Below are 26,858 nucleotides of genomic sequence, written 5' to 3' on the forward strand. Positions count from 1 at the left end.
AGGGCACTCACTGAACAATGCGGTGAGGGACACAAGTGCAATGGATACTCTACCGCTAAATGGTAACTTTAATAATAGCTACTCGCTCCGTAATGGGGACTTTGGCGACAGTGTGCAGGTAGTAGACTGCGGCCTGAGTCTGGACGATGCTGCCTTTGAGAAAATGATAATCTCCGAGCTAGTACACAACAACCTGCGTGCCTGTAATAAAAGCCACCAACAGCAACAGCAGCAGCACCACAGTTTACATCATCCACCCCACCACCAGCAGCCACCACAGTACCACCATCACCACCACACGGAGCGGGCTCCGCCCAAGGTGACGGTGGTAGGTGGAAGCAGCAGCGAAGATGACGCTATTGTGGCCGACGCTTCGTCTTTGGTCCACGTGGGTGACACGGTGGGCCTCGAGCTGCACCATCAGCAGGAGCTGGAGGCACCTCTCATCCCCCAGCGGACTCACTCGCTTCTGTATGCACCCCAGAAGAAGGTGAGGACCGATGGGGGAGTCGATACGTTTGTCAGCGAGCTGACACCCACCAATCCCGATGATAGTCTGCAGTCCCCAAACAGAGACTCCCTGTACACTAGTATGCCTAATCTGAAAGACTCTCCGTACCCCGAGAGCAGCCCTGATGTTGTGGAGGACCTGTCCCCCTCCAAGAGGAGCGAGAATGAGGACGTTTACTACAAGAGTATGCCTAACTTGGGGGGTGGCCAGCAGCTCCAAGCCTACTACCAGATAGGCCGAGGGAGCAGTGATGGTTACATTATTCCCATTACTAAAGAGGACAGCATCCCTGAAGGCGACGTACGAGAAGGACAGATGCAGTTAGTGACAAGCCTTTAAATGTATTTAAATCATCCCCAGACCGTTCCCAGCCTTCCTGCAGCCCTGAACTCTTGGAGGACATTATAAAGGGAAGGGAGGCATTTTTCTTTGTTTTTTTTAATGGGGCTTTTTGTTTGTTTGTTTGTTTGTTTGGGGTTTGTTTGCTTTTTTGAAGAGAGCTTAAAAGCCCCGCCATTTACACTTAGCCATTTGCAAACCTACATCTCCATTGCCATCTTCTTTTCATACCCTTCCTAACTTCCCTGCAGACCAATAGACTTGGAGCACAGCTATGGCAGTGCAGAGTTTTAATGAGACTGTACATAAAATGCAGAGTCAAATTTCAATTTTAAGAGACAAGCCAACTATGTATTTAAATGTGCTGCTGCTGTTGATTAAAACAAAATTTTAAGGTACGAAAATTAAAAAAAAATGTAAAAAAAAAAAAAAAAAAAAGGAAAAAGGAAAAAAAGTAAAAAGGAAAAAAAGAGAGAGCGAGAAAGAATCAATACTGGCTACATCCAATCAGCAACCTCCCAGTCAAAAGGCTGTACATACACTCCCCAACAACCTAGCTGAAGCCTGTTTTTTTTCTTTTTTGTTATTTTTTTTTTAAATATTGTATACAGAACAGTACCCCTGGACCAGGACATGGACATGTTTGCAAAATGTTCCTGATCAAACTGTTAGAAAAGGAATATAAGGTCCTGATCGGTCTCCATCACCATCAAGTTTGGATTGTATAACCACTAGCAATCAAGCCCCTGGCCTTATATTTTCTCAACTGTAACTTGAACTGTTGTCAAGGAAAAATGGCTAAAATATATATTTTGTTGTATTGCTAGTGTAAAATAAAAAAATTCAATGGGAAACCATAAATATGAAGAAACCTTATAATTGCAAAATCTAACGTTTGAGAGACTATTGTGTAGAAGTTGCACATATGTTATACAGTGTGTTTATGGTTCCAACACTTCATTCATGGTAGTGCGTTTGAACGTTAAGGCTTATAAAAAGAGAGATCGAGTCAACTAATTACAAAGATGCATTATCACCTTTTCCACTTGTGAACAGTGTTTTTTTCTTCCATCGATATCGCCCATGTTTAAATATGTTTATTTGACTTTGCCATTTACTTTGGTAGAATGGGAATGCAAAAACCCCAGTTAGGGTGACTTATGCATTGCACAGTTTTTTTGTGTAATTCTGGCAGATATAGATCTTTTTAAGTAACGGCAGAGTGGTGGGCAAGCGCAAATGAAACGAGCGACTTTGAACAATAAAGTTCCTATCATAAATGTAGTTCTTCCGCTTGGGTTTGGATATTTTATTTATTAAAATCTTTCCAAAAAAAAAAAGAATAAATAAATGGGAAATGTGTGAATATTTTCCAGCACTGGTATACATGCTGTACTGTAGCTCATGTTTTTTATGTAAACATGTTACCAAGGGGCTCTTCACTTAAGACTGATGTAAAGTTCAACACTTGTTTAACAAATAAAATAAATGTGAGATTTTTTGTCAAATGCCAGTTGCTTTTTAATGGTTTGTGGTTTTGGTACTATTTGAGGAAAAAGCTTTTATTATTTTGCTATGGACAAAATACACTTTTGACTCAGGTTACAAGTTAAGTCCCGAGCACCTTGACAGGTAAATTAGTGAATTTATTTTCTAGAGCGTTTATTTGCTTTCTTTTCCTGCTATTTCTTTGCTAACTGCAGAGTTTAGAGAGCGCGTATGTGTTATAGAGAAGCCAAATCTTTCCATGTGATTCAAAGATGAGAAACTCAGGTAGGAAAACTGCATTGTAAATGTTCCTCTGTGTGGTTGTGACACTAATAAAGGCAAAAAAAAAACACACAAAAAACCCGACACTGGTTCAAAGCATTGTCCACTTAGTATATTTTTAAATGAGCACTAGACTGAGCGCCATTAAAGGGTCTGGCAGTACGGGAGTCTTGTAGTAAGATGTTGGCTTAAAATGCCGTGTGGGAGTGGAAATGTGTCCACAGACCTAACAAGGGGTCAATGTAACACTTGGCTGCGGCTGTAGAAATATATTATACATAAAATGTCCAGCTATGACACATATTTGCTCTAATTAATGTCTGCTTCTGCTGGAGCCCACAGTCAGTTCTTGGGTGGTTTATGCCTCAGGTAGTGCTAATTTCTGAAGCATTTTAATATAACACCAGTTGAGGCAGAGTGACAGCTCTCAGCAGGGTTGCTGGAAATTGCACTGTTTACCATTTGGCATTGAAGGAAATGACTCAGAACTTAGCAAAAATGCACTTTATGTCAGTGCACATAAGGCTGTGTGGGCTGTGTGTTGTTTTGACTTTTTCAACAATTATGTGACATTTTGTGCAATTATCTGAGGCTTCAAATTGTCATAGAAGAATTATGTTCCTTTTTTTGTGATCTGTTGTACAGACCCCTTGAATGTCAGTTTGGAATCAAGTGTTGTGGTGATTGTTGACTGTTGAAATGGCAGGCATAATGACATGCATAATAATGAGAAAAAAAGCATATTGATTTCCTGCATTGTAAAACATGCAGCGCCATTTTATCTGTGTTTAACATCCCTTAACGTTTGATAGCGTACACGTAATTTGAAAGCATAAAATTAGTCTTAAGAATGACAAATATAAATATTATAATGAATTGATAGTCTTTTTGACAGCGGAATGACAAAATATGTGCTGTAAAAGTCAAAAGTAATGCTAAACTGACAATGCGTATTAAAAAGAAGTGGCTAACCCACACTTACAGAGGGAAAATATGCCTTTTTGAGTGCAGAACAATGTGTTAAACCTCAGAACTTCCACCACAGTTAACACTGAAAGCAATGCTCCATAGTCAGACCTGCAGGTTTGTCTTTGCTCATTGTTTTTGTTAGGATAAATCTCACTCAGAAGCACCATTCACCCGATTTATCTGTTTACCTGAAACAAAAAAAAACTCTCCAGTGCAAGATTATGTACAAATTGTAAAATAAAGTTCATTTTAACAGCAGAAGCTCACGTTTCAGTGGTGTCAGTAGTCAGGTCTTCATAAAATACAAACAAATATTTGCCAACCCTTTCTTCACCCCTCTCTCTAACTGCAGTTTGTTTATCCCGACACGGTGACCTTCGACGTGGATAAACTTAGTGTGTAAGCAGGTTTATTTTCATTATTGAGGACAGGGAAATATGATCTCGCACTGACTGTTTGTCTCTGATAGAGAATGTGGACTATACAGCCTCTAGCTTTGCATGTGGCCTTCTCACCATTCAAGATCTTCTCTAATTCCCTGCCTTTTGCTGAGGGAGAGACTCGCCCTTTGTCAAACATTGATTCAGAAGTAGGCCAGGAGCCGAGGGGCTGAGAGCTTGGTTCCTCCCACGGAGGAACAAGTCAGCCTCTGGAAACAGAAGTAGAGAATACTGTCAGCAGAATCAGAGTGAAACTATTTAAGGCGAATGGGTTATTGACTGAAAGAAGCACGGGAGTCATATCTGACCAAACATAGCTGTGACTGTCTGATTGTCAAGTCTGAGATCATTTTCAGGATCTAAGGATTTCTGTAGGATATGATGAAATTGCATGAAAGACATTTTCCTGTCGATGAAAAGATTTAATGTGCGTTTCCAGAGTGCACTGAAGGTCTCCAGCATCATTTTCCGTCTCCAGGAAACGTAAAACAATGAATCTTTTGCAGAAAGCAGATTTAAAAGAGACATTTAAAAAGCTATTTATTTAACTAATCCTCTGTTTAAGATCCACTGAGATGTTATAATCATTTTTTAAATAAATTCACACCAAGTCTTTTACTTTAATCAAGTGCTTAAATGCATTTTATGAGCCATCCATCCATTTTCTTCAGTAAATTCAGGGTAGCTGTCGGGTTAAAGTCCGTCACTGCTGTCACAGGGCAAGAGGCACAGGTCACCAATCTATCACAGGGCTAAGACAGAGAGGCAGACAACCATTCACAATCATACCTACGAACCAATTTAGAATCACAAATTCACCTAACATGCATGTCTTTGCACTAGGACGAAGCCAGAGTACTGGGAGAGAATCCCAGCAGGCTTGGGCAGAACATGTAAACTCCACACATCAAAGGCAGCCGGTGGATTCAAACTCAGGACCTTGTTGCTGTGACACTGTTACCCACTGCACCACTGGTGATCAATCCAATCAATTTGGTATTTCTTTCAAAAACAGAGCACAGTGTGACTGTTCTTGCAAGTAGTATGCATTCATGTATTTGTTGAAAGTTTGTTTAAGAAGTTCATTTTCAAACCCTCGGGGTATTTCTCTAAGGTTATCAATAGCTGCTGCAATAGCTACTGCAGCAGTCACTCCTGTGAACGGAAAACACTGCCAATTATAGATGCCATCAGCGTGAATGAAGGCGATTGTGTACAAGCAAAGGAAAACCTCTGAAACCACAAACAGTAACTGGCAGCGCAAAAGTAACTTCCCATACTCTTGAAGTCAAAGGGGACCCTTTAACTGCTTACTCTTTTCTTCCCCCAGCCTCCTTTGTCCTGTCCCCAACTTCAAATGTGCAGATTTGCGGCCCATGGGCGACTTAGATCCGGTCCCGTCGAGGTGAAAAATCCAATTAACCTGCAGCTCCAGCTGCCTTCGTTATAATCCCCTCCCATAATTATGAAATTACTAGATGCAGGATTTCAAATGAAAAAAGGATGAGAGCGACTGGCTCAGGAAAAAAAAAGATGAAATAAGCCATTCCCTGCCAGTATACAGAGTTCCCATTTACCTCAAGGAGGAACAGCTATTTCCTATGACTGAATTTGAAGGTGAAACCCACAAAGTCCTTGTAATCAGAATAAGACAAATCCTAAGCACAAACATGAGGACAGTAAGGATCGTGAACTAGTCGTTGAGATTAATGGATAGACTGGCCAGACAATTATGCATTTAGACATCAATGTCTAGCTTATTGAAATATATCAAAACAGTGCCAGTGTGAGCGCTTTGGAGTCTCCAGTGGTGTAAATGTGTACTTCTGAAGGGCTTTAAGTGTTAAAACATCCCTCAGCTTCCTTCTGACTTGCCTGGCGTCTCCTGACGAAACAACTAAACAACAGACTGCAGTGAGGTGCGATACATGGCGATTAACTTATTTGTATGAAGTTTCTTGATTGCATTTAAACTGAAAAAAAATTAAAGCAGTTTCATAAATTATTTTGCAATCTCATTAAAAGTCATTGTAGATGCTGTTCCAGCCTTTCACAAATAGAGAGCAAAACAAACCATTCATCCCCAGACTTTTGAATTTGTCAAAGATCTGCTGTGTCTTTCCTCACTCTTAGCACAGGTCCTTCCATCTCAATACGCCTGCCTCCAGGTCTGCGAACATTAAAAACTGCGAGCCTCGCAAAGCAAACGTGTTGGATTAGTGCGCCCTTAACATGGACATAAACAATTGAAAGGAGTTCAAATAAAATTGTCATATTATAAACATGCAATGATGGAACCAGTGTACTGTTAACCAGAAATAAGAGAAAACACACAAGTAATTAAAGTGAAGCAGAAAAACTGAAGGCAATTAGGTGATAACACACCTACGAAGAAAAAGGAAATAAAATATAATATTTGTACTGGCGGGTGTAGTGGTACCAGTACTGTATCATTTCATCTGGACTGTTTCTGACTAATATATGCAGTGCATCACACACTGCACATGTCCAGTTCCCACAGAGTTTAATAAATTGTATAATACAATTTTCTTATGTAATTACATGAGTTATCACATAGTTTTTAGTAATCAGGAATGATGCATTCTTTAAATCTTGTGTTCAGGTCCTTCACAGCAGAGAGACTCCGTCCTATCAGTAAATCTAATATTCGTCTGATAAACTCATTGGCACTTGCCGGAGGGAAGCCTCAAGCAATAACTACAGGATCTCCTGCTGTGTACAAGCTTCTGCAGGCCAATACAGATAACTCCCACTCACAAGACACCTACTGTATGCCGTGTCTCATGTAAAATAATCCATTATAGTGCTGTATTCACACAGCAGTAACATCTTTATTCATCATTTGACAAGAGGAGAAGGAATATGTAACCAGTTAATGTCCACTCGCCTAGCCTGCTTGTTTCTAAAGGACATTTAAGAAGGAAATATGATATGGCTGGATAGCTACTGCAATCTTTGCATTGCTTTCATTCTAACCAGGATATTCACAGAGACATAACAAAGCACATTTTCCCGTAACTTAAATCAGAGTGAGTCAGACAACTCGGATATCTAAAGCAAAATATAAAAAACAGAGACCCAAGTAGCCTTCGGAAAAAATGATAACACTTAAAAACACTGCCGCCATAAAGTACTCCTGTTTGCACAGAGAAATATTCAATGCCATCATAATCAAAGGTCTGAGCAGATAATAATAATAATAGCAATTATAACTACATTCCTAACTGCATGGTAATGTAATGCAGTACTGATGAAAACATTACATATTGTTAATATACAAATTGTAACTGTTGGAATCTTTTTGTAAAATATGCATTACATTTTTGAGGCTCATTACTATATTTATAATTGATAAACAGAAGTGGGGGGGTAACCTTGGGTATTGGTGTGCATTCCAGCTGAATATTGATTTTGAGTTTCCTTGCTGGTGGCAAATGTGCAAGGAGGCTATGAAGAGAAGATATAAAATATATTATAAATGTCTCTGTTGGATTGTAGTTTCTCATTAAGATTCAGAGGGGCCTTTGCAATGGAACCTTGTCATGCTAATCCTGGGCAAGTGGTCCCACCGGGTCCCAGGAACTGTGCGCGAGCATAATCTCGAAGAACATTTTTTTTCTCCGTCTGTGATCTTTGTCATATTACTTGGATTGCCTTTGTGTTGTCATTGTCCTATTTGCGTAGTAGTTTGTCTTAGTCAAATATCTGGTTATAAGAGCAAAATGCACAGCTTGCTCCACTTCTCTTCGCTGTGAAAGAGAACAGAAAGAGAAAGGATTTTCCATACAAGCAAAGCAGCCTGTATTTTTCAGAGTATGTCCAACAAGTGTTGAAAAAGCAAAGAAATTTTGTTGTTTATGAAATGATTTGGGTTCAGGTCACTTGTTTTATTAATGGATAATCAGTTAGTTCATGTGTTCAAATGCAGAATAGCCTGACCTAAAGCAATAAAACAAGAACAAATAAAGCCATCAGAGAAAATGAATATACAGTATGCTCTATAATTTAATGTCTACTGAACTGTAGGTCAGTTTCAATATAGCATGAGTGAAGTGTTGTGAGATCTAATCTGATTTCATTTTATTAAAATGAGAATGCAGTTCTAGGAATCCATCGCACTTCTCTGATTCATATCAACATCTTTTGTTTTCTCGTTTTACTCTTGGCCAATAACGGCACACGGAGCTACTTTGTTGGCTGACTATGTGCAAATACACCTTAAAGTAAAGGGCCACAGTTTAGAATGGCACGCCTGCACTGGGGAAATGTTTCAATTGTCATCATTGTACAAGAATATAAATAAAGGGTGTCCAAGTCGTTTCTGTACTTTAAACCAAGCCCAACACATTACTTTTGCTAGTGGCTGGATGGTGCTATTATTATGCAGTGCCATTGTTGCATCCTTAGAGGAAAGCCCTGAAATCTATCCACAGTACATTTCTTAGCTGATGAAATTACTGGCATGACCTTTAAAGCCTTCTCTTTAAACTTCTTATGTCTGAAACGACAATAAAATGTCTTGTCAATCATGTAAATTACATCTCAGATTCAATGGATCACATTGCAGATAGGAACAGAGAAAAGCATTATGTTGACTGAAAAAGGGAGGACAAGCAATTAATGATATCTGAGCTGGGGTTTCATATCCCCAACAATCATAAATGATCAGATGGTCTAATGTCAGGCACGCTTCCGCCTTCCAAGTCATTTCTCCGTTAATTCAGAAGGGTAAATTACTTTGCGCTTATTTGTGATAATCATAGTATTGACACTCAGCTCTATGAATGGTGCCTATTACATGTTCTAGCAAAAGCCCTGGAAATAGACTTTTATTATGAATGTATTTCAATAAGTGTAATGGAATACGCTCGTGCCTCCACCTGATTGATTAGTTTTACCCTTTGTGTACAGCCTGGCTGCAAAGGTCCCAACTTTCATATCATTTTAATAAGCGACTCAGGCCTGATGTTGTAATTAAATGCATAAGCCTACACTGTAATGCAATCATTATGGCAAATGTTCATTTTGCTGTCTGGCTTTTGGGGAAATGCACTATTTCCTCGCTGCACATGTACTCTTCAACTAAGTTAAAGCAGAGCCTGGGGGATTCCGACAGATGCTCGATGGTTGTGTTGTCTTGAGTACATCAGGGCTTTTCAGCTTGAAGGTGATATCAAGTATGAACCACATTACGGCTCACTTCGACGTTATGGCTCACAGCTGTGACTGGGTAGCTCGGTGAAGTCAGTTCTTCGGATGATAAAGGAAGAACAGCTGGATGGCTGAATTTTTTGTGCTTTAAATGCAGTCAGGTTGGTGCAACTTGAAAGAAACGACATTAAAAAAATCAAATATTTATGTATGTCAGCAGTGCACTATTGAGATTAAGATCAGGAAGAAGAAATCATGTGGAAAAGCGTAAAGGTATGTTCATACTACATAGCTCTGACACCGGTTATCTAAAACAGTGGTGTGGGCATGGCATACAGGAAATTTAGGTAATCAAATGCATAAAAGCTTACTGGTATAGGGCAGTGCCTCTTTGCATTTATATATAGCAATAGCAGGACTATCAACAACATATTCTAAACTTGCTTTCTCAGGTGGATGGGTTTCATCATTTAAATGCATGTATGACAAAAAAAGCACTTGGTGTAAAATTACAAAAAAATGCATGCTTCCATGCAAAAACCCTATATACTCTTAACACATCTGCACTTTGGGTGGAACCTTTGGTGTCCCTTTTCAGGAACTGCAGGAAATGTCTCTGTTTGTTTTGTGTCCAACAGTAAAATGAGTCTCTGCCCTTGTACGTTAGCTTGGCCACTGGAGATCGGATACTGTGTGGCTGTGAAGTCATGAAACCTAGTGGACTAGTGGACATTGCAGCCATGCAAATAACCATGTTTTGACTTTGATACCCAGTGTTCTCAATGGCTCAACTGAAATAGGGGGAAGAAGGTGAGATGCATCTATTTATACCGTCTTGTTTCATTGATGGCTAATGTCGCCACTGGAACAACCTACAACAGGACACAATTTGCTTCCACACAAAACCTGCAGTTTAAAAAATAGACACCATCATGTAGATGTAGTCTAACAAACAGCTTTTCTTTTTGGTTCAGTAGGCAGACAAGATTAAGCACTTAAATTCCAGAGGCCCCCCCCCCACGCTAAAATAACAGATACCATCACTGCCCACACAAGCTAACTGCAACCCCTGCATTCAGTGATTTTAAATGGGGTCATTTAGTAGCACAAATGCCAATCCTATTTTCACATTGAGTTTCAAGTTGCTGATGCCATATTGAGATTTGTTTTTGGATGCAAAAAATAAAAAAAAGACTAAGCCACTTACATTTGTATTCACAGGGCGGCTCCAGTATCTGCAGGGCCTGTCTTTATGTGGCCAGTGTGCCAGCAGTATTGGAGGAGAACCAGATGCAGAGACTCACAAGTGAAACTGAGGCCACAGCCACAGTATCAACATGTGTCATCTGGATAGACGTGTCAATTTAAGTGTGCCGCATGCAACGCGCTGTGCCTTGAGCGGCGCTCCATGCATTAATTTCCTGTTGTCTGAGTTCAAAGTGTTTGTCACCCTGTGTCAGTCACATTGCCGGCTCCTCTCACGCTGCTCGGGGACCCCTCTGCAGTTGCAGGAAATGTTGTTTTCCCTCAGCAGTACACTGGGTCACTTGGTCGATAGCGGCAGAGGTCCGCTGGGGTCAGGTCAGCTGACAGGAGTACCCACTGTCACCACTGCATGATAAAATGCTCCGAGGATTAGTGGCTAGTCTCCGAACGGAGGAGGGAGGAAACATACAGACAGATGAGTAAGGGAAGAGGTAAAGGGTGATGTTACAGAGGAGAGTGGGTGGAAGTAGAAAGCAGTCAAGCCAAACAAAAATTTTACTCTGCAGAAATTCTCTGCTGTGAGCGATATGTAACGACCATGTGAGAGCCTACGTCTGGTGGACAAACTAGACGGCTGGACAAAAACAAAGGTCCACTTGATTAAAACAGTGCTGCAGATTAACCAGGCCCTCTGTACATATTTGCTCAGAAGCATTAATCAACACTGGATAGACTACTCTGAATAATAAGCAAGGTGATTATACAGCCCTGAAATGCTGCTCGTGTTCATGATTTGGGCATGAGCTGGTTTACAAGCCACTTGATGGTTGAAAGTGATATAACAACACCAATTGTGAAACACAATAGTAAATCAGTGAGCAATCAGCGTGTGTTTTATTTATTTTAAAATTCCCACCTCCACCAGAAACATATCTGATTAATGGCTTAATTTAACATCTGCGAGGAATCAGAGATGCTTAAAGAAAAAGCTACAGAAATAAAGTATCGCCGTTTTATTTACTGCGTGATGAATATAATCAAATCTTAAACAAATACGTCGAAATGCTGACTTAAATGTTAACCTTGTATTTATTTACTTACAATTAAATCACTTCACAAAATGTGATATCTGTGATATTAATACACCGTTTTAGCAGCAACACTGTGCTCCGTGAGCTATGATTAGGGTTTCGTGATGGTTAAAATGTGCTTTGTTTTCCTCTAAGTACTCATTATGTGAACGATTTACTAACAGAAATGAACTCTTTCTATTGTTATTATGCTTTTTTTCATGAAAACTTCTTTGTCTTGGTCGCCGCCGGAAAGAGAGCCACAACTGACAGCCAACATTATGAATTAGTGCATATTTACCCAAAAGCTGCCACCACGACTCATGTTATCTTTAATTCACAGCAGTTCAGCAACATCACAAACCAACCAAAAAATATTATTGACTCATAATATATTGATATAATTGGCATTGATTTGCAATCTGACACTTTTTAGTGCCAGTTTCCATTTGACAAAGAACCCAATAACAAAAAGGCATCATTATAGCACATCCTCTAATTAACCTCATGAATATATATTGGTTTGTTAGTTTTTCCACCATCTTAGATTTTCACCTTTGCATCTAATCATCACCCTCAGCCGCAGCAGCTCAACGTTATTAAGCCACAGCACAGTGAAAGAAAATGCTGACTTATCCTTTCGCACTAACACCACATTTTATTCCGATGCATTTTTCCCCCCCATATCTCTTACAGCTAAAGTTGACCGACTGATAGGCAGGAGACAGCGTCACTTTTCAACTTCCCTCAAACTGACTGACAATGATCGTTTTAAATCCTCCTCACAGGATTGCAGTGCTCAAAGTAATGGTGATAAGTACTAATTGGGGTCATATACGTCACGGTTAATTCCCCAGCCTTTACAATATAGTTTACATGGTATCATGAGTCTGCTCACAGTCAATCTGGAGAATCCATTACATCAATGAGAAAAAGTTGTCAGCAGTCAATTAATATTGGAACAGCCATGCAGTGGGCAAGCCACTTGCCTGTCTTAAAAATGCCTGCAAGTGAAAGTATTAGGAAGGATTAAGAAATTAATCTTGTAACAGTGCAAGCAGGTGACAGGAAGCTGAAACAACTCAGTGCAGGAAATTTAAAACTGGTCATAGTGGATTAAAAATTTTTTTACATTTGCAGGTCTAGTTTGATGTTTTTCAGTGTAATTCTCATATAACCTTTTCTCCAAGTTATTTATCCTGTGATGGAAACTGTTTCTATTTCATTTCTCATTTCCTTTTATGCTTTCCAATACCTCCAGCAGGTGTGCAGTTGGGAATATTTGGCATTTTAAATGCATTCCGGTCACCAGGATGAGTCGAACGCTCAGGTTGGTGAAGACCAATGCTAGGGATGACTAATATCGCTAATATCCTGTTTTAAACCAAGGTTTGAATTTTTCAACCTGGATGCGTTTTTGTGTTTTCTGTCCTAAATTCAGAAGGGCTAATGGCTTATAGATCAAAAGAGAAAGACCATTTTTCTGCTACATTTGCTACAAGTTTAAAGGCTTTCATGGCTGAAAACTTCAATTTAATAAAGTGGGATCGATTGAATCTCAGTGATTTAGATGTCACTCATAGGGAGTTCCCTGTTTTGTTTGTCTAGTGCACGAGGATGCACACATGCAAACAAGTGAGGCATTTCACATTATTCCACTGAGCTATAAGTGGGGGAAATGCACTCTGACAAAGTCAGTCATGGGCACGGGTGCCGCCAGGGATTTGGGGCCACGTGAAGAAAAAAATATCATTAAGGGCCCCACCACTTTAATATTGCAAACATACCAACCCTAAAAATACAACAATGTGAACACATGGATCAGTATCTTGCTTACATAAATTGATTTTTTTTTATTTAATGCAAGACTGCTGAGATATATGGAAGCCATTGACATTTTTACATATTATATGAATGCCTAACAATCATAGGCAGTGTGCAAAATATATCCAGAGCAATACACACTGGCTTATAGTGTGTAGGGAAAAAAACATTACCCTGAACTCACCTATTTCTTCGGATATCAGTGGGGCTGGTTCACTGTCATGAGTGTGAGTTTGGGGAGATGCGTGGGACAGCTGAGCCAGAGGTTTGCCGTGGCACCAGGTTGTCAGATTAGTGATCAAACATATGTGCGGAAGATCTGCCTGCACCAATTACACGTTGGCTAAAGGAACACAAACACATTATTTTCTGTTAGAAATGAAGTAAGCTACCTAATACTAGGAAAGTCAAGCAGTTTCTTTCATATGGACTTTGTTATGAGTTTCATTTCCACCTGTCTTAATTTCTTTTTTGAAACTGGACCTCAGTTTTCAACAGACAGACTCTTCCGTCTAACCGCGCTCAGCGTCAACTAGGAGCGCGTGCACCTGGACCAAACCAAATCATGAAATAAGGAGGGGGGGCGGCTGGGTCAGCGGGTGACTGGGTTTTATTTTTTGTTGCCGAAAATAAAGCAACCTGATTATTGTGACGGGTTAATTATTGTAATAATTTTCATACTAAAAAAGACTAGTTGACTAGTCTACTGTTTACTAGTTAGACTCGACATCACTTTTCTCCCCCTTACGGTGCCCTTGACCGTGAGGTCCATGCAAGCGTAAAAACTGTAAGTATGCCAGATAGGTATGCTAGACCTTGGTAGCTGACATAAGTAAACCGGGTAAGCAGCTGAAAGCTGACCGCATTTAAACACCCCATTACATTTAACAAAATTAGGGATTTCTTTACTTAAGGATTTAGTCATGGCAGTTTTAGACATTTTTATGCAGAAATGTTATATATTGTACCTTTGAGGCTGGTAATATTACACTGAGCAGAGCTGCTGCTTAAACTAGCTTCCAGCCACAGGGGAAAGTTATGATGCAGTTTAATGCAGCACACTTTCTAAATGTAAGCATGAGAGACATGCAGGAATCAGTCCGAAATTCCTTTCTTGTTGAGGCGACTATTGTTTTGAGCTGGTGTTAAATAAATCTGTCTGCTATGTTATTTTAATGGGAAAAACATGTCCTCATGTAGTTGCGTCGCTCCCAGAACATGACATTTTGTTTTTCTTTTCCTTTGTCTTGTTTATTGGATGGATGAAACCAGGCCACAAATGTTAACAAAGTTCAAGTGTGATTCATAGATCGCTGAACTATTTGTCTGTTTTAGTCGAGTCCTGTCAGCCATCTTTGTGTGATGCCAAAGAAAGAAAGGAGACGGTCCTCATAAGTATATTAGTAAAAGACATGAGCGTGTGTTTGTGAGCCTGTTTTTGGAGCAGTCACAAGACACAGATGAGCGGGGAGGATCAGGTCACCGTGAACCCACAGAGAAAAGTAAAAGGGGGAAAAGGGGAGACTAATGTGGAAATGGAGTGTCATTGTGTTTCACCTTCATTAGCCAGAGACTCACCCAGACTCGGTGTAGTTAACCACCTCAGCTCCTGCCTTGCATAATGACAAAGTGAAGTAAAACAAGGGGAGAAACGGGGTTACACTTGCCTTAGGAGGGAGTCTCTGCCAGAGAATATAATCCCCATCAGGCATTTAGTGCAAAGTTGTCACTGCTGCCACAGACAAAAAAAGTTAAATAATTTTTATGTTATGATTTATCCTGATATCTGGGAGGAAAAAATGGGAGGTTGTTTGGCACAAACCATGCACCTAAGAAGAGTGACCGTGCTGTTTCTGGAAGATCGGTGTCCCTGTTTGAATGCTGCAAAGCTCAGGCAGTGACTCTGTGGTTAGGATGCATACAGCTCCAACATCCCCGGTCTAATTTGTTAATTATGTTGTACTCGGTTTTAAAAGTAGTCTATAAACAAAACAGGCCATGAACTCCAGATAAAGAGGTTTATTAGCTGCATTATCACCCTGTTGCCATCAGCTAATTAAATTATTGCTATCTTTAATGCAAAATTCAGGAAACTGGCATCCTGGCATGATGCTAAAATGGATGTTAAACATACAAACTGGAAGTCATCTATGTACTGTTAGGTTGACATTAAAGTGAGGCTGCAGAGATGAAATTATAGGCTGTGTACCAGTTGACGTATGCTTATAAATTTGGCCATAAAGTTGTTTTTTAAGTTACAACTTCTGTTCTTTTTGAACAGGTGTTCAACCTTTTAAATACTGCCTTTGTTCTCCAATCATGTTTGTGTAAAATATCCAGCCAATATGTCAAGTAAGCCTTAAAAAATGCAGTCACTATTAAAAATGCGTCACATCTAGGTGCTTTATAAATATGCATGTAGATGTCAGTTGCTGCAAATTGTTGACTGACAAATAGTGAGGACCTGAAATGCCCCACTTTGGGCAATCCGAGGTAAAGAACATTTCCCAAGGGTTTAAAAGCAACAACAACAATAACGATTAAAATCCATTAAAAAAATGTAAAAGAGGACATGAGTGAGATAAATGAATTAGACAAGACTGAAACAAGCAACTATGACAACAATAAAACAGGCATTGGCATCAGACAGTCATTGAGTTGACATTGAGAAATGCCGACATGTTTAATGATGAGCCCCGGCTTTTCCCTTTTGTACATTTATTTATCCTTCTTTATGGCAGAGCGTTTTATTGCTGCAGCTGTTGTTTTCCATGTCATTTGTATTAAGGAATGAGGAAGCATCCTCTCCAATCATTGGAAACTCTGACACCAGTGTGATTTATAATCCCTGTGAATAATTTGCAAAACATTCAATCTCTCTCTGCGTATATCAGTGTTTCTCTGAAAGATACACTGATATAAACCTCCTCATTTAAGACGGCCCGTGGGATGCTTAGGACAGAATCTCTTTCAGCAGATTCAGAGGAGGCTGTAGGCACGCTCGACTGCACTCGACTGTTAGAGCGTTGTCACTAGTTGTTAACTTACTCAGAAAAAGTCTCTTTTTTTTTGGCGGCAAAGTTAGATTTTCCACCATAATACAAGTAAGGTTTTTGACTTGCATCGGTGCTGTGAGTCATAAAACTGAAACAGGTGGCGTAATTTCAAAATGACATGAAAATGTTTGCGTGGACAGATATGCAGACCTCATCCTAAAGCTGCTGGGTGTGTTTTTCTTTATTTATATTGCTGCATAGATAAATCACAAGACACTTTTATAGTGTGTGCTATGGACTACAGAGAATTGCTTTTTCTGGAGGAATGCAGTACCTTTGTGTACATAACCATGTGCTAGTCTATTTATCATTAGGCAGTAATTTCAGTAATTAGGGCAGTGATAAATCAATTTTTTCCCCCAAAAAAAGTCCAGGGACAATTGTGCTATTGAACTGTAATTCAAACGGTGTTTAATAAGAAATACAGCCGTATCCGTGGAGCATAGGTGCCATTTGTTTCTAACCTTTTAGGGTTTTTTCAGGTCCGTCTCATCGACATTTTTTTATGTCTCTCTACGAGTTTCCTTTCATTCAGGCAAATGAATACACGTTTTGTATTTCTTACTTAAGCACAATAGCACAGCAACAGTAGGGCTCTGTCAAATGTTCGCTTTTTTTCCTACCCTAGATTTTGGAGGCAATTCATAGATACAACTCTACAGAATCTCCTCTGAGGCGTGCCCCAGATGAAACAAAGCATACACCTCAATAGGTTTCCGTGGGACTGGCGGCTATCTGACTAGGTCTTGAAAGATTGACAAGTGAGCATTATTTTTCACTGGAAAGTGGCAGGCAGTCCCTTATGCGATATGGAGGCATGTGAAGGGTTGCTCTCTATCCTTTTCTCTGTGTGTCTTTGGGTTTTTTAACACCTCTGCTATTCAAGCAGGCCTCTGAGCATTTAAATGATCAGAATTCTGCAGCATGGCTGTCTGCCCCCATGCTGTCAAATTTGGACGGATATGTTTCAGCAAGTGAGAGAGGTAGACATGGACGATACACGTATACTACACAGAGCCGTACACACGCGCATACACACACACACTCGCGCTCGCCCACATGTCCAGTGTCGCTTCTGCAGACAGGCAAACGCCTGTCGGCATACCCGGCAGTTGAGCCGGGCAGAAAAGTGGAAAAATGTGCTCCTCAGTGGAAATGCAGTCAATCATACAGCTGTCCAAAAGCAGCAGCTATCTGTTCAGTTAGAGACTAGAGGGCAAAAGGCCAGAATCTTTTTGTTGAACTTTCAGTCATTCGTCAAACATAAATCTATAGCGAATAGCTTTTTAGCGTTTATTGTTTTATAGGAAAAAACAGGAAATGAGAGTTTCATTCGATATGTCAAAATTTCAAGATGACTACGTCGATCGGTATATGTTTTCAAATGTTGCTTTATTGGTTTGAGGGCAGGAGTCCAAAGCAATAAAGTTAAAAGAAAAAAGAACCTGGAAAAGTTTTATAGGCAAACATTTGTCTGTTCGGAGGCTTAAAGAGATTTGTGATTTGCGATGCTCAGTGGGTCAAGACAGATGCCTTAAAACATACTCTCCTGTATGCAGCTCTTGAAGAACATGTGTGACTATACACAAAATTAGATGGTCAATTGTATCTTCAAACACAAATGTCCAATTATACATCGCAGCCATATGACGCGAAACAATACAAATATGTACACGGATCTTAACTGGTAGCATTTGGATGTTGCTGAGCGCAGATGTCATTGTCAACACAGACTGATTAAAGCTGATAAGAAAATAAATAAGCCACAGGCAGTCATTGTTATTGACAACACCATAGTGTGCCTCTAGTGAGCCAGAGCTTGCCAATTTTCGGGGAAAAAAAGCACAATTTAGTCAGTGAGGCTAGATCCGTCTACGTGCCTGCCTGCTGGCACTAAGGGGAATATGGCTTCCTCCCGTGCTCTTATTGCTCGTCATTTGAATAAAACATGTTTATGTTACTGTTCAAAAAATGCCATTTTAAGTGGTAATAATCCATCTAGGTTTAGAGTAAATAAGAGACTTGTAAAAAAAAAAAAAAAAATTAATATTGACAGAAAGCTAAGCCGTGATAATGGCTCAGGTGTCACCTTTCAACATTTAATCATTTCACGTGGTGGATTTAAACCGTGCACACTGTCCCTTCTTTTTAAATTTGATTAAATTAAACTTTATCCAAAAAGCAAATAACAAATTCTGGGAGCCCCATTTCTGTCTCATGGAGCTATAACTTCTACAACAATACTTTTTTTTTTCTCAAGTCAGAATGAGGAACAGAGGATGACACAAAGAAGCCAAGAATGACTGCGTCTGCCTGCCTGCTCCTACTTATATCAGTCTTAACAGAAATGCCTTGTGAAAAGCAAATACGCTCAGCGAGCGCTGGGCCGCTGCCAGAACTGATCGATCTGGAAATGTTATCATTCAGGTGATTTGTCTGGAGGCAGCTATTTTTGTCTGTAGTTTTTAAATGATTATTCTAATACCTTAATGAAATCGGGGACATTTTCCATATCTCTCCAGAATGAATTGGATTTTGGCAAATATAACACTGACCTGAGATAGTGGAGTGCCTTTCAGTTCATTAGTAAGCCATTTCAAATTGTATCTCACACATAATAACCTCAATCAGCATATTATCTAAAATACTGTAGTGGAGTTTAGGTGCCAATCTGATGGCAGGGAGGGAGCAGTGCCACGCTTAAATTTTCTCCAATTTGCTCTTAAGCCGACCCTGTCAGCTGCACAGGATGTTAATAAATGGCCACAGAGCAATCTCTCCATATCAAGATATGAAGCTTTTGCTGGTCAGCAGAACATGTGTCTGCTCAGGCTGCGAGATGTCAGAACCTGCCTTCTATGCCCCTCGCAAACACGCTGGAAAAAATTGACATATTGGTCACAAATAGTTTCATCTGCCGGGTAAATCCAATATACCCGGATATCTCTGGGAATCATCCGTTTCACAGTGTGCACAGGATTCTGAAGAGACCTCAGAGTCCTGAAGCAGGATATGTGAGCATTATCATGGCTATGATACACAACATTGACATTCTGAAACCGGCCTGTTCTTTGGCTTTTCACAAGGGTGAAATTGAACAAGTCAAATATACTGTATCTTGACAGCGATCTAAATCCTTAGAGCCCTTTTCAAACTATTTGGATATGAGATGCATCACTAAAAATCTGCAGAAGTGGCTCCACATGTCACGCTGTTCACTTTGACTCACCGAAGACTGTCTAAGGGGATAGATTGAGTTTCATTTGGTGGAAAAGTTTGGTTTTGTGGGCGAGTCGCGTTTTCTTCTGAAGTTGAGAAGTTAAAATCACACCAATGGCTCCGTATCTGTTAGACAAAGAACACATTTTCTTTCATAAGCCTAATGCAATCAAGTGTTAGATTTGAGATCCATTGTAATGATTGTTGGCAGAGTTTAGGGTGAGGAACAGCTGTAGCCTCCCCATGTGTGCCCAACTAGCAAGCGAAGTATATGTGTGGGAAATAAATACAAAAATGAACCATCCTTTAACTGCTGGCTGGGAAAAAATGTCCTTCACAGAGTGTAATTCATAGATAGCCCACAAAGGAAGCGAGGTCTAACATGACTAATCTCCTAATACTCTGACAAATAGATAATGTGTTGCACATAGAGAGGGAAGGGGGATAGCGTACAAAGGCATTCTAATAGCTTCAGTGTTTCAAAGATGAGGACTATAATTGTCTCTTTTTTTCTGTATTGAAAGGCTAAATACCATCCAAGGCCACACTGGTCCATCCAGGATGCAACAAAAACCTCACTGGGCAAGGATGCCTAGACTAACACTGTCCATATATGGACCTTTTTGGACTCAACACTGAGTGAAACAGCCAGTGCGATGAGATTTTATTTGATGAAAATAGGAAATAGCATAATGCATAATTAGCAGGGGTTTTTTACACCTTATATACAACACTCTGCACTCGGAAAAAGATCAAAGACTTGCTGCTAATTAATATTGTGTCCAGAGGTGTAGCTTACCTGGGTCAAAGGTTAATTTGAAAATTATCCTTGTTTAATGTGGCTAAAGGGATTGAGATGTGTCCAGAGCACGTTGCATGTTTACTGTAGTAAAACACATATATTAAGGGGGTTGCTTTAAAAGATTTAGTCCCGTGTGCAACTACTTTGCTTAAATTTTGCAGACACCTAGGATCCTCTGATGATAGTGACTCTTGTGATGCCCTGACACTGACATTTATTATTTTATTATAACAATTATATTAGTGGAAATGCCTTAACAAATTGGGCTGGACTATTATGACATTTTGTGCTGCTTAAACTGATTTTTAACAAAAAGTTTTTGATCTTTTCCATATCCATTCATTCATCTAGCCATCAATCGTGGAGGCTGGAAGCTACCCAAACTGTCAAAGAGCAAAAGGCAAGATGCACCATAGATTGCACGATACGCAGGTCTACTGTTGTGGACAGAGGTTTAAATACAATCATCATGAATGTCATGTTGTGCTTCAAATTATTTCTTTGAACTGTTGCTTTTCCAGGGTTGAAAGATTGCAAAACACAGAATTGGGTGAACGAGTTTGTGTTGGATTTTCTCTACCCCACACAGGCTCAAATATATGCATGCACCCACTGATATTTGGTCCAATGCCCCTTAGCAAGTTGCACCTTGACAAACAGCTTTCATGTTAGCATGGAGAAACTGTCAGCTGTAATAAACCAGACGTTAACCGGCCTAAAAAACGTCAGGCTAAAGGACATTGTAGAACCTTCAGCGTCGCTTATTAACAGATCTAGGTGATTGTATGTATATGTTTGAGCCTTTATGAATTAGACAAAATCCAAAATAAATGCACCCAATTCTTGCTTTTTTAAAAGTCATTAAGAAACAGGATGTATGTGCAATCAATCCACCCTGGAAAAGAACAGTTCAAAGAAATCATTAAAAGTCCCAAATTACCATGACATTCATACCCATGTTGAGTATATGGAAACTTTTCACTACAACTTATTATTACTTATTTTAATGTATTCAATAATTTTTCTTGAAGAGGAGAGTCAAGAGATTATATATCTACAAAAAAACCTCACACAGAGGAAAAAAGAGAAAAAAATAAAAGACTGCACAGTCCATGAAAACCAGGTGAGTTTTCTACACATCATTAGGCCGTGGGAAAATGTCTTCATACAAGAAATGAGGATATTCATCACCTTGGTTGCATTATGTTTTGAGTCACGTGCTCATACGTTATAAGACTATAAAGTAAAGAAGCAACCAAAAGGGAAAAAAAGCATCTTCAATTTACAGCGGCACATCTCTCCAGCTGGGTTTGCATACAACATCAATCCATTCATAGTGGGAAAATATAACACAGTTAACACAACAGGAAGCATAGAAACAAACGTGTGCAATATACATATCAAAGATTTCAACCAGTTGCTAACAGAGCTGCAGCTTCCGAGCTCTTTTTCTTCCTCTTTTCTTGCTCATCTTTCCATTCTTTCTGTGTGTCTTTGTTCACATGTGTGATATGTCAAAGTCTTATTTCCATGTCCTGGCGCCACTTACACTCAAGGCAAACACAGGGCGGTATGTGTTGATGATTGTCAGCAGTGGCCATTTATCATCTGTCAAGCTTCTGTCCTCTGAGGAGGTAAATACACCCAGTGAATTATGGTTGTTTTAGTCTGCAGGCGGAATCCCACATGACAGCCAGCAGAAGGCCGTGACAAAATCATTTATGAGGAAATAGTTTATCATGGCCATGGTAAACATTGTCCATCACACATGAGAAGAGCAATGGATTTACCACTTTGATGGCAAGGAACTTGCATCGCAGACAACAAGGAGTTGAGTCATGAACAATGTAATTCAGTGTTATGGAGGTGGCAACAATACTGCAATCGATGTGTTTTTGTCGTTTCTCATTAGTGTTTATATTTCTTGAAAGTAGGAGAACAATCCAGTAAGGATTTCAGTTTATATCTGTACAGTAGAAACTCAAAACTGTAAACTGAGAGATTTTTATTGTCTCAATTATTCTGTTTTTATCCAGTTTCCAATTATCCACTGTTCTTTTTTTACAGTTTAAGGCATATTAAAAAGGCATATTAGAATGACTATATTTTAATAAATAATGCCACAGGTTCGACATAAGATAGAGGATGTATTTTATATAGAGAAATGTACACAAGCAGCACAATGTGCAAATGTGTGTTAGAATAATATACAGATTATGTGTGCTTTTACCTGACATTTAGAGTGGTTTTCAATTTTATATAAAAATGTTACATAAAATCTGACTTACTCGAGTAAATGTGCACATACATTTGATACTTTAAATTCTAATGCTACTTGCTAATTGTGTAAGCGAACTGTCCTCTACATACAATATGTAACCAAATGTTAAAAACTGCACAGTATACACTGTGTCTGTCATAGCGTTGTTTACATTAGAAAAACAATATCTTTATCAGCTTACAATATGTCATGTAAATAGAAGAAAGAAGGATTATTTCCAGCTGAGGTTTGTGACATGGAGACGTGAACAATGATCCCCTCTGTTTCTCACACATGTATAAGCCACATTCCTATTGGAAAGTCTTTGATCCGTTCAGCCAGATGGACGATGTATTGAAAAACAGGGGAGTGTGGGGGCTGCAGGACTCACAGTTCCACACCTCATCCAGCAAAGTGGGCCAATCATTACCAGATTTGACCCTGCTTTTTCTGACTGCAAAGAAGAGTTCTGGCCAGTGCTGCATTTTCTCTAAGAGCCCTCAGGCAATCCCAGCAAATGGCCCCAAACATATGGAGAGATGTGTGTGCCTGACTTTTTTAAAGGCATTAAATGCTGTGGGGCGCATCATGCTTGTGGCTTGGGATATGGCATTAGGAATTTGCAGCTGTCAGTCCAAGTAATCTGTTTGGTCAAATAGCCAGGTCTGATGTTGGCACCTGAAACTGTTGCCAGTAACATCTTTATGTATCAAAGTGTTTCGTGCTAATACACGATATGGCCCGGTCTGGCAGACCCGCAGTAAAAGTTTCTCATCACTCACCGTGCAGGATCTCATAAAAAAGTTGTGTGAAATGACAAGACCTTGATAGGTTTTGTCCTAATCTCCTGTTAGGCATCAATTCAAAATACCTGGGCTCAGATCCAGCGGCTTAAAAGTAATGACTCCTACAGTCCATCCTTCACTCACCCAGTCATTTTGGCCTCAAAACATGACTTGCAGTACCATTTACTTTGGAAAAGCCGTGAAAGTTGTCCGTTTCGACAGTCCCCCTAATAATGTGTTGGAAATCGGTGCACACACTGTCAAAGCCATAAAATGATATTTTAGATGAAGGAATCATTAATGATGATGGAAACCAATCAGGAGGTGACCCGTAAATGTCCAGGTATTGGTAGGCGTGTCTGTTTTGGCTAACAGCAAATGGTGTGTTCAGGCAGTTGAACCACTTTATATTCCATTTGGAGAAAGGGACCACTCATCCATTAAAGAATATATTGTTCCAGTTGCTATCCAAGTGTCTCCACTGAGAAATGCAACTGGCTAAATTGAAAATTAAAAATGATTTCACAACCTACTTCACTCAATTTAAGACATTTTCATAATTATTTTGTCACATTAATTATTTCTAATCCATGCAATATCTAGAAAGATAAACTTTTCTTGCGCTCCTGTCTTTGGCCATAATGAACCCTAATACGCAATCTAAAAACCACTTAGCCAAGAGCTGCATTTTGTTCTCAGTATTTACTAGTGCAATACACGCTGTCACAAACATATTAGCATCTGCAAAGGTAAATGCTGGCTGTTTCAGACTCATTAATCAAACTTGTCACTGCACTTCCTCTCGTAGCAGCAATTGAAATTCCAAGTCTTAACTAGATAAAAGGAACAACTGTGGAGCAAAGAGAAGAAAAGGCAGGCATCCACAGACATACAGTCGTGTTGTAAAACCCACTGACAGCATTATGAGGCCACGGGGGAGTGTAGCCTCATCTGTGAAGTCTCACATTAAGCTTACGAGCCTAAATACCATCGAACTGTTGAGATAATCTATGCAGCAGGCACAGAACAGGACACACTCAAAATTAAGCCAAAAATGACCTCTCATCTAGACAATTTGTTGCACTTCCTACACATCCCACTTGCCAGGTAGGATGTATAGATGAACTGAAATCTGTCAAGAATATCAAAGAGCGGACAGCCACAGAGGTTGTCCATTTGGTCGTAGTTAGAGGCAAGCAGCAGTACCATGCTTCTTTTTTTTTTTTTTTTACTTCAAACAAATTTGCTTGCGGTTGTATCTATACTGACCCAAGTGCAAACTCGAGCCAGAGCAGCAGCTGTCAGTGCTCATGGTCGGTGGCAACCACTGAACTCTTTCATGTGGATTTTTGGCCTTTTCAATCTGATCTCACTTTTTTCTAGTCAAGACAGAAATGCACATCCAAAAACACGTAGTCTCTCATTACAGCGTACAGTGTACCTTTATAAATAAATGCATGCTCATTACAAACAGAGAAGAAAGGAGTCGTTCTTTGGAACTAAAAGTGCATCTATCCTAGGAGAAATATGTCCTGGTTTTCAAATGGCAGCCTGATATTAGCCATCATAGGATCCTGTCCTAAATTAACCTGGTGATGTGATATTCCTTTTCTTGTTATTTTCATTTTCTGTGTGCTTTCCCCCCTTTCTTGGTGTTAAGGTAAAAAAAAAAATCACTATGTGTGAATTTCCAGTCCATGCACATTGTATAATTTAATTTAGACATTTCAATTTCTCAGTTTTTGAAAAAATACATTTTTATTGACTGCAGTACAAAACAGGAGTGAGACAAAGAAATACCTGAATAGATTTTATAACCAGGAAAACATCAAACACACTTAAACACTAAAGAGCTTAACAATCCTTCATTGACGGAACCTGCAAAATTAGTGAAAACAGTGACTTAATTTACTTACTTAGACAAGCTGTAATATTCACTTTCCATGTCTTTTGCAATCTGTTGACATATGGGCACTGAGTAAATTCGATTTTCATTTACACTCATTTGTTTGTCTTCTGTGCTGCTCGACACTCAGGGACATACAGTACAGGAGCCAGCTAGCTAGTTAATATATGAGGTGTTTTAACCATGCAGACTGCTTCTCCTCACGAGATTTGTCACAAGCAGGTAATTCTTCAGCTTTTGTTAATGCTGATTTTATCTGTTAGGCAACTGAATTGTTTATTGGCATGTTGGCAATCCAGCCAATAGAGAACAAAGGGCAACTAGCTTACAAGTGAGGTAGACCAATGAAACCCATTAGTGTCACCAGTTAATTAACACACAGGAGTCAAATGTGTCTTTATCTTCTCTCTTGAGTTTGATTGGATCATTAGCAACAATATACAAAAATATACAAGAAAATGAAGATGTGAATAAAAACAAATCTGTGAGTGTGCAGTGTGAGTTTGCCTTTCACAATCGTTAAAAACAATTACAACAAATTAAGAGGTCTGCCTGACAACCTGTTTCCTCCTTTATTGACTGTTATGGGAAATCTGTCACAGAATAAGCACAGACTTGGTTTGTCTTTTGTTTTTCTTGATTCAACCAGCCCTGAGGTGCAGCAGCTTTTTTAATTGTGTAGCTACCTTTTTGTGTGTTTTTTTACTTAATCTGTGTGTTCATCTGTACGTAAAGAATTTACAGTCAAGGTGCTGTGTAACACATGAAGTATGGATGCTGTGCATCACCTTTGGTAGAAGATGTTGTTATTCTAAAGAAAACAGGGCTATGTTGTGCTATTATACACTTTTTAACATATCTTTCCCTGAAATAAAAAAAAAAAAGTGCACGTTTTGACAAATACATGCAAGCATCTCCTCTAGAGATGTAATAGCACAAAAGGAAATACACGATAAACAACCTGCCAACCCAGCGCAGCACGATTTTCATTTCACCAAAGGTGATGTTAGGTTTAAGCTCTTAGGCTTGTCAGCTACTAACAGGACAGGAATCCTGCATGGTTTAGGGTTTATTTTTGGACGTTTGCTTGATGATATGAAGTTGCAGATATAGTGTACGATGGCAAAACATCAACAGAGCGAGTATGTGGATGCTCCTCGTGCAATCAAAGGTTTTTCATCAGACTCCTCTCTGTAAACATTGGCATCCCTAAGCAAACCACACAGTGATTAAGAGGAGTCCACAGTTTTCACAAAGACTTTCAACTTCTGCCAAAAGTTTCAGAATGATCAAGAGAGGCATGTTGTTTTCTTTCTCTATCTTGATAGATATTCATCAGACGATGACTGAAATTAGCCCATAACCCCTCGTGATCAACTTTTGACTTGCTTTGTAATCCTTTCTTAATTATATTGTAGTCATGAGATGACAACACCAAAGTCTTTCTGATTTTGAAGTTTCTCCATTTCCCAAATGAGCTCATGCTATGGATTTGTGACCTGTATGACTTTTTTTGCTTTAAATCTTTT

General features: G+C 39.5%; 1 protein-coding gene across 18 annotated transcripts in view; it reads left to right on the plus strand.

Moving 5' to 3' along the window:
- The window catches only part of adgrl2a (adhesion G protein-coupled receptor L2a), a 94,811-nt gene extending 90,978 nt beyond the window's left edge, over positions 1 to 3,833 (plus strand). For 5 of the 18 annotated variants that reach the window (XM_065472026.1, XM_063496227.1, XM_063496219.1 and 2 more), the window contains one exon: positions 3 to 112. Coding sequence is in view for 9 of the 18 variants with exons in the window: in XM_063496215.1 (XP_063352285.1) it covers positions 3 to 850 (848 nt within the window). In the remaining 9 variants the exon portion in view is untranslated. Of the gene's footprint in view, positions 1 to 2 lie in introns of all 18 variants that reach the window. The other 13 variants (XM_063496215.1, XM_063496211.1, XM_063496213.1 and 10 more) reach the window with 3 other exon arrangements.
- The last annotated feature ends 23,025 nt before the right edge of the window (positions 3,834 to 26,858 follow it).

The sequence above is a fragment of the Pelmatolapia mariae genome, linkage group LG15 (assembly GCF_036321145.2).
Source record: "Pelmatolapia mariae isolate MD_Pm_ZW linkage group LG15, Pm_UMD_F_2, whole genome shotgun sequence".
NCBI lineage: Eukaryota > Metazoa > Chordata > Actinopteri > Cichliformes > Cichlidae > Pelmatolapia > Pelmatolapia mariae.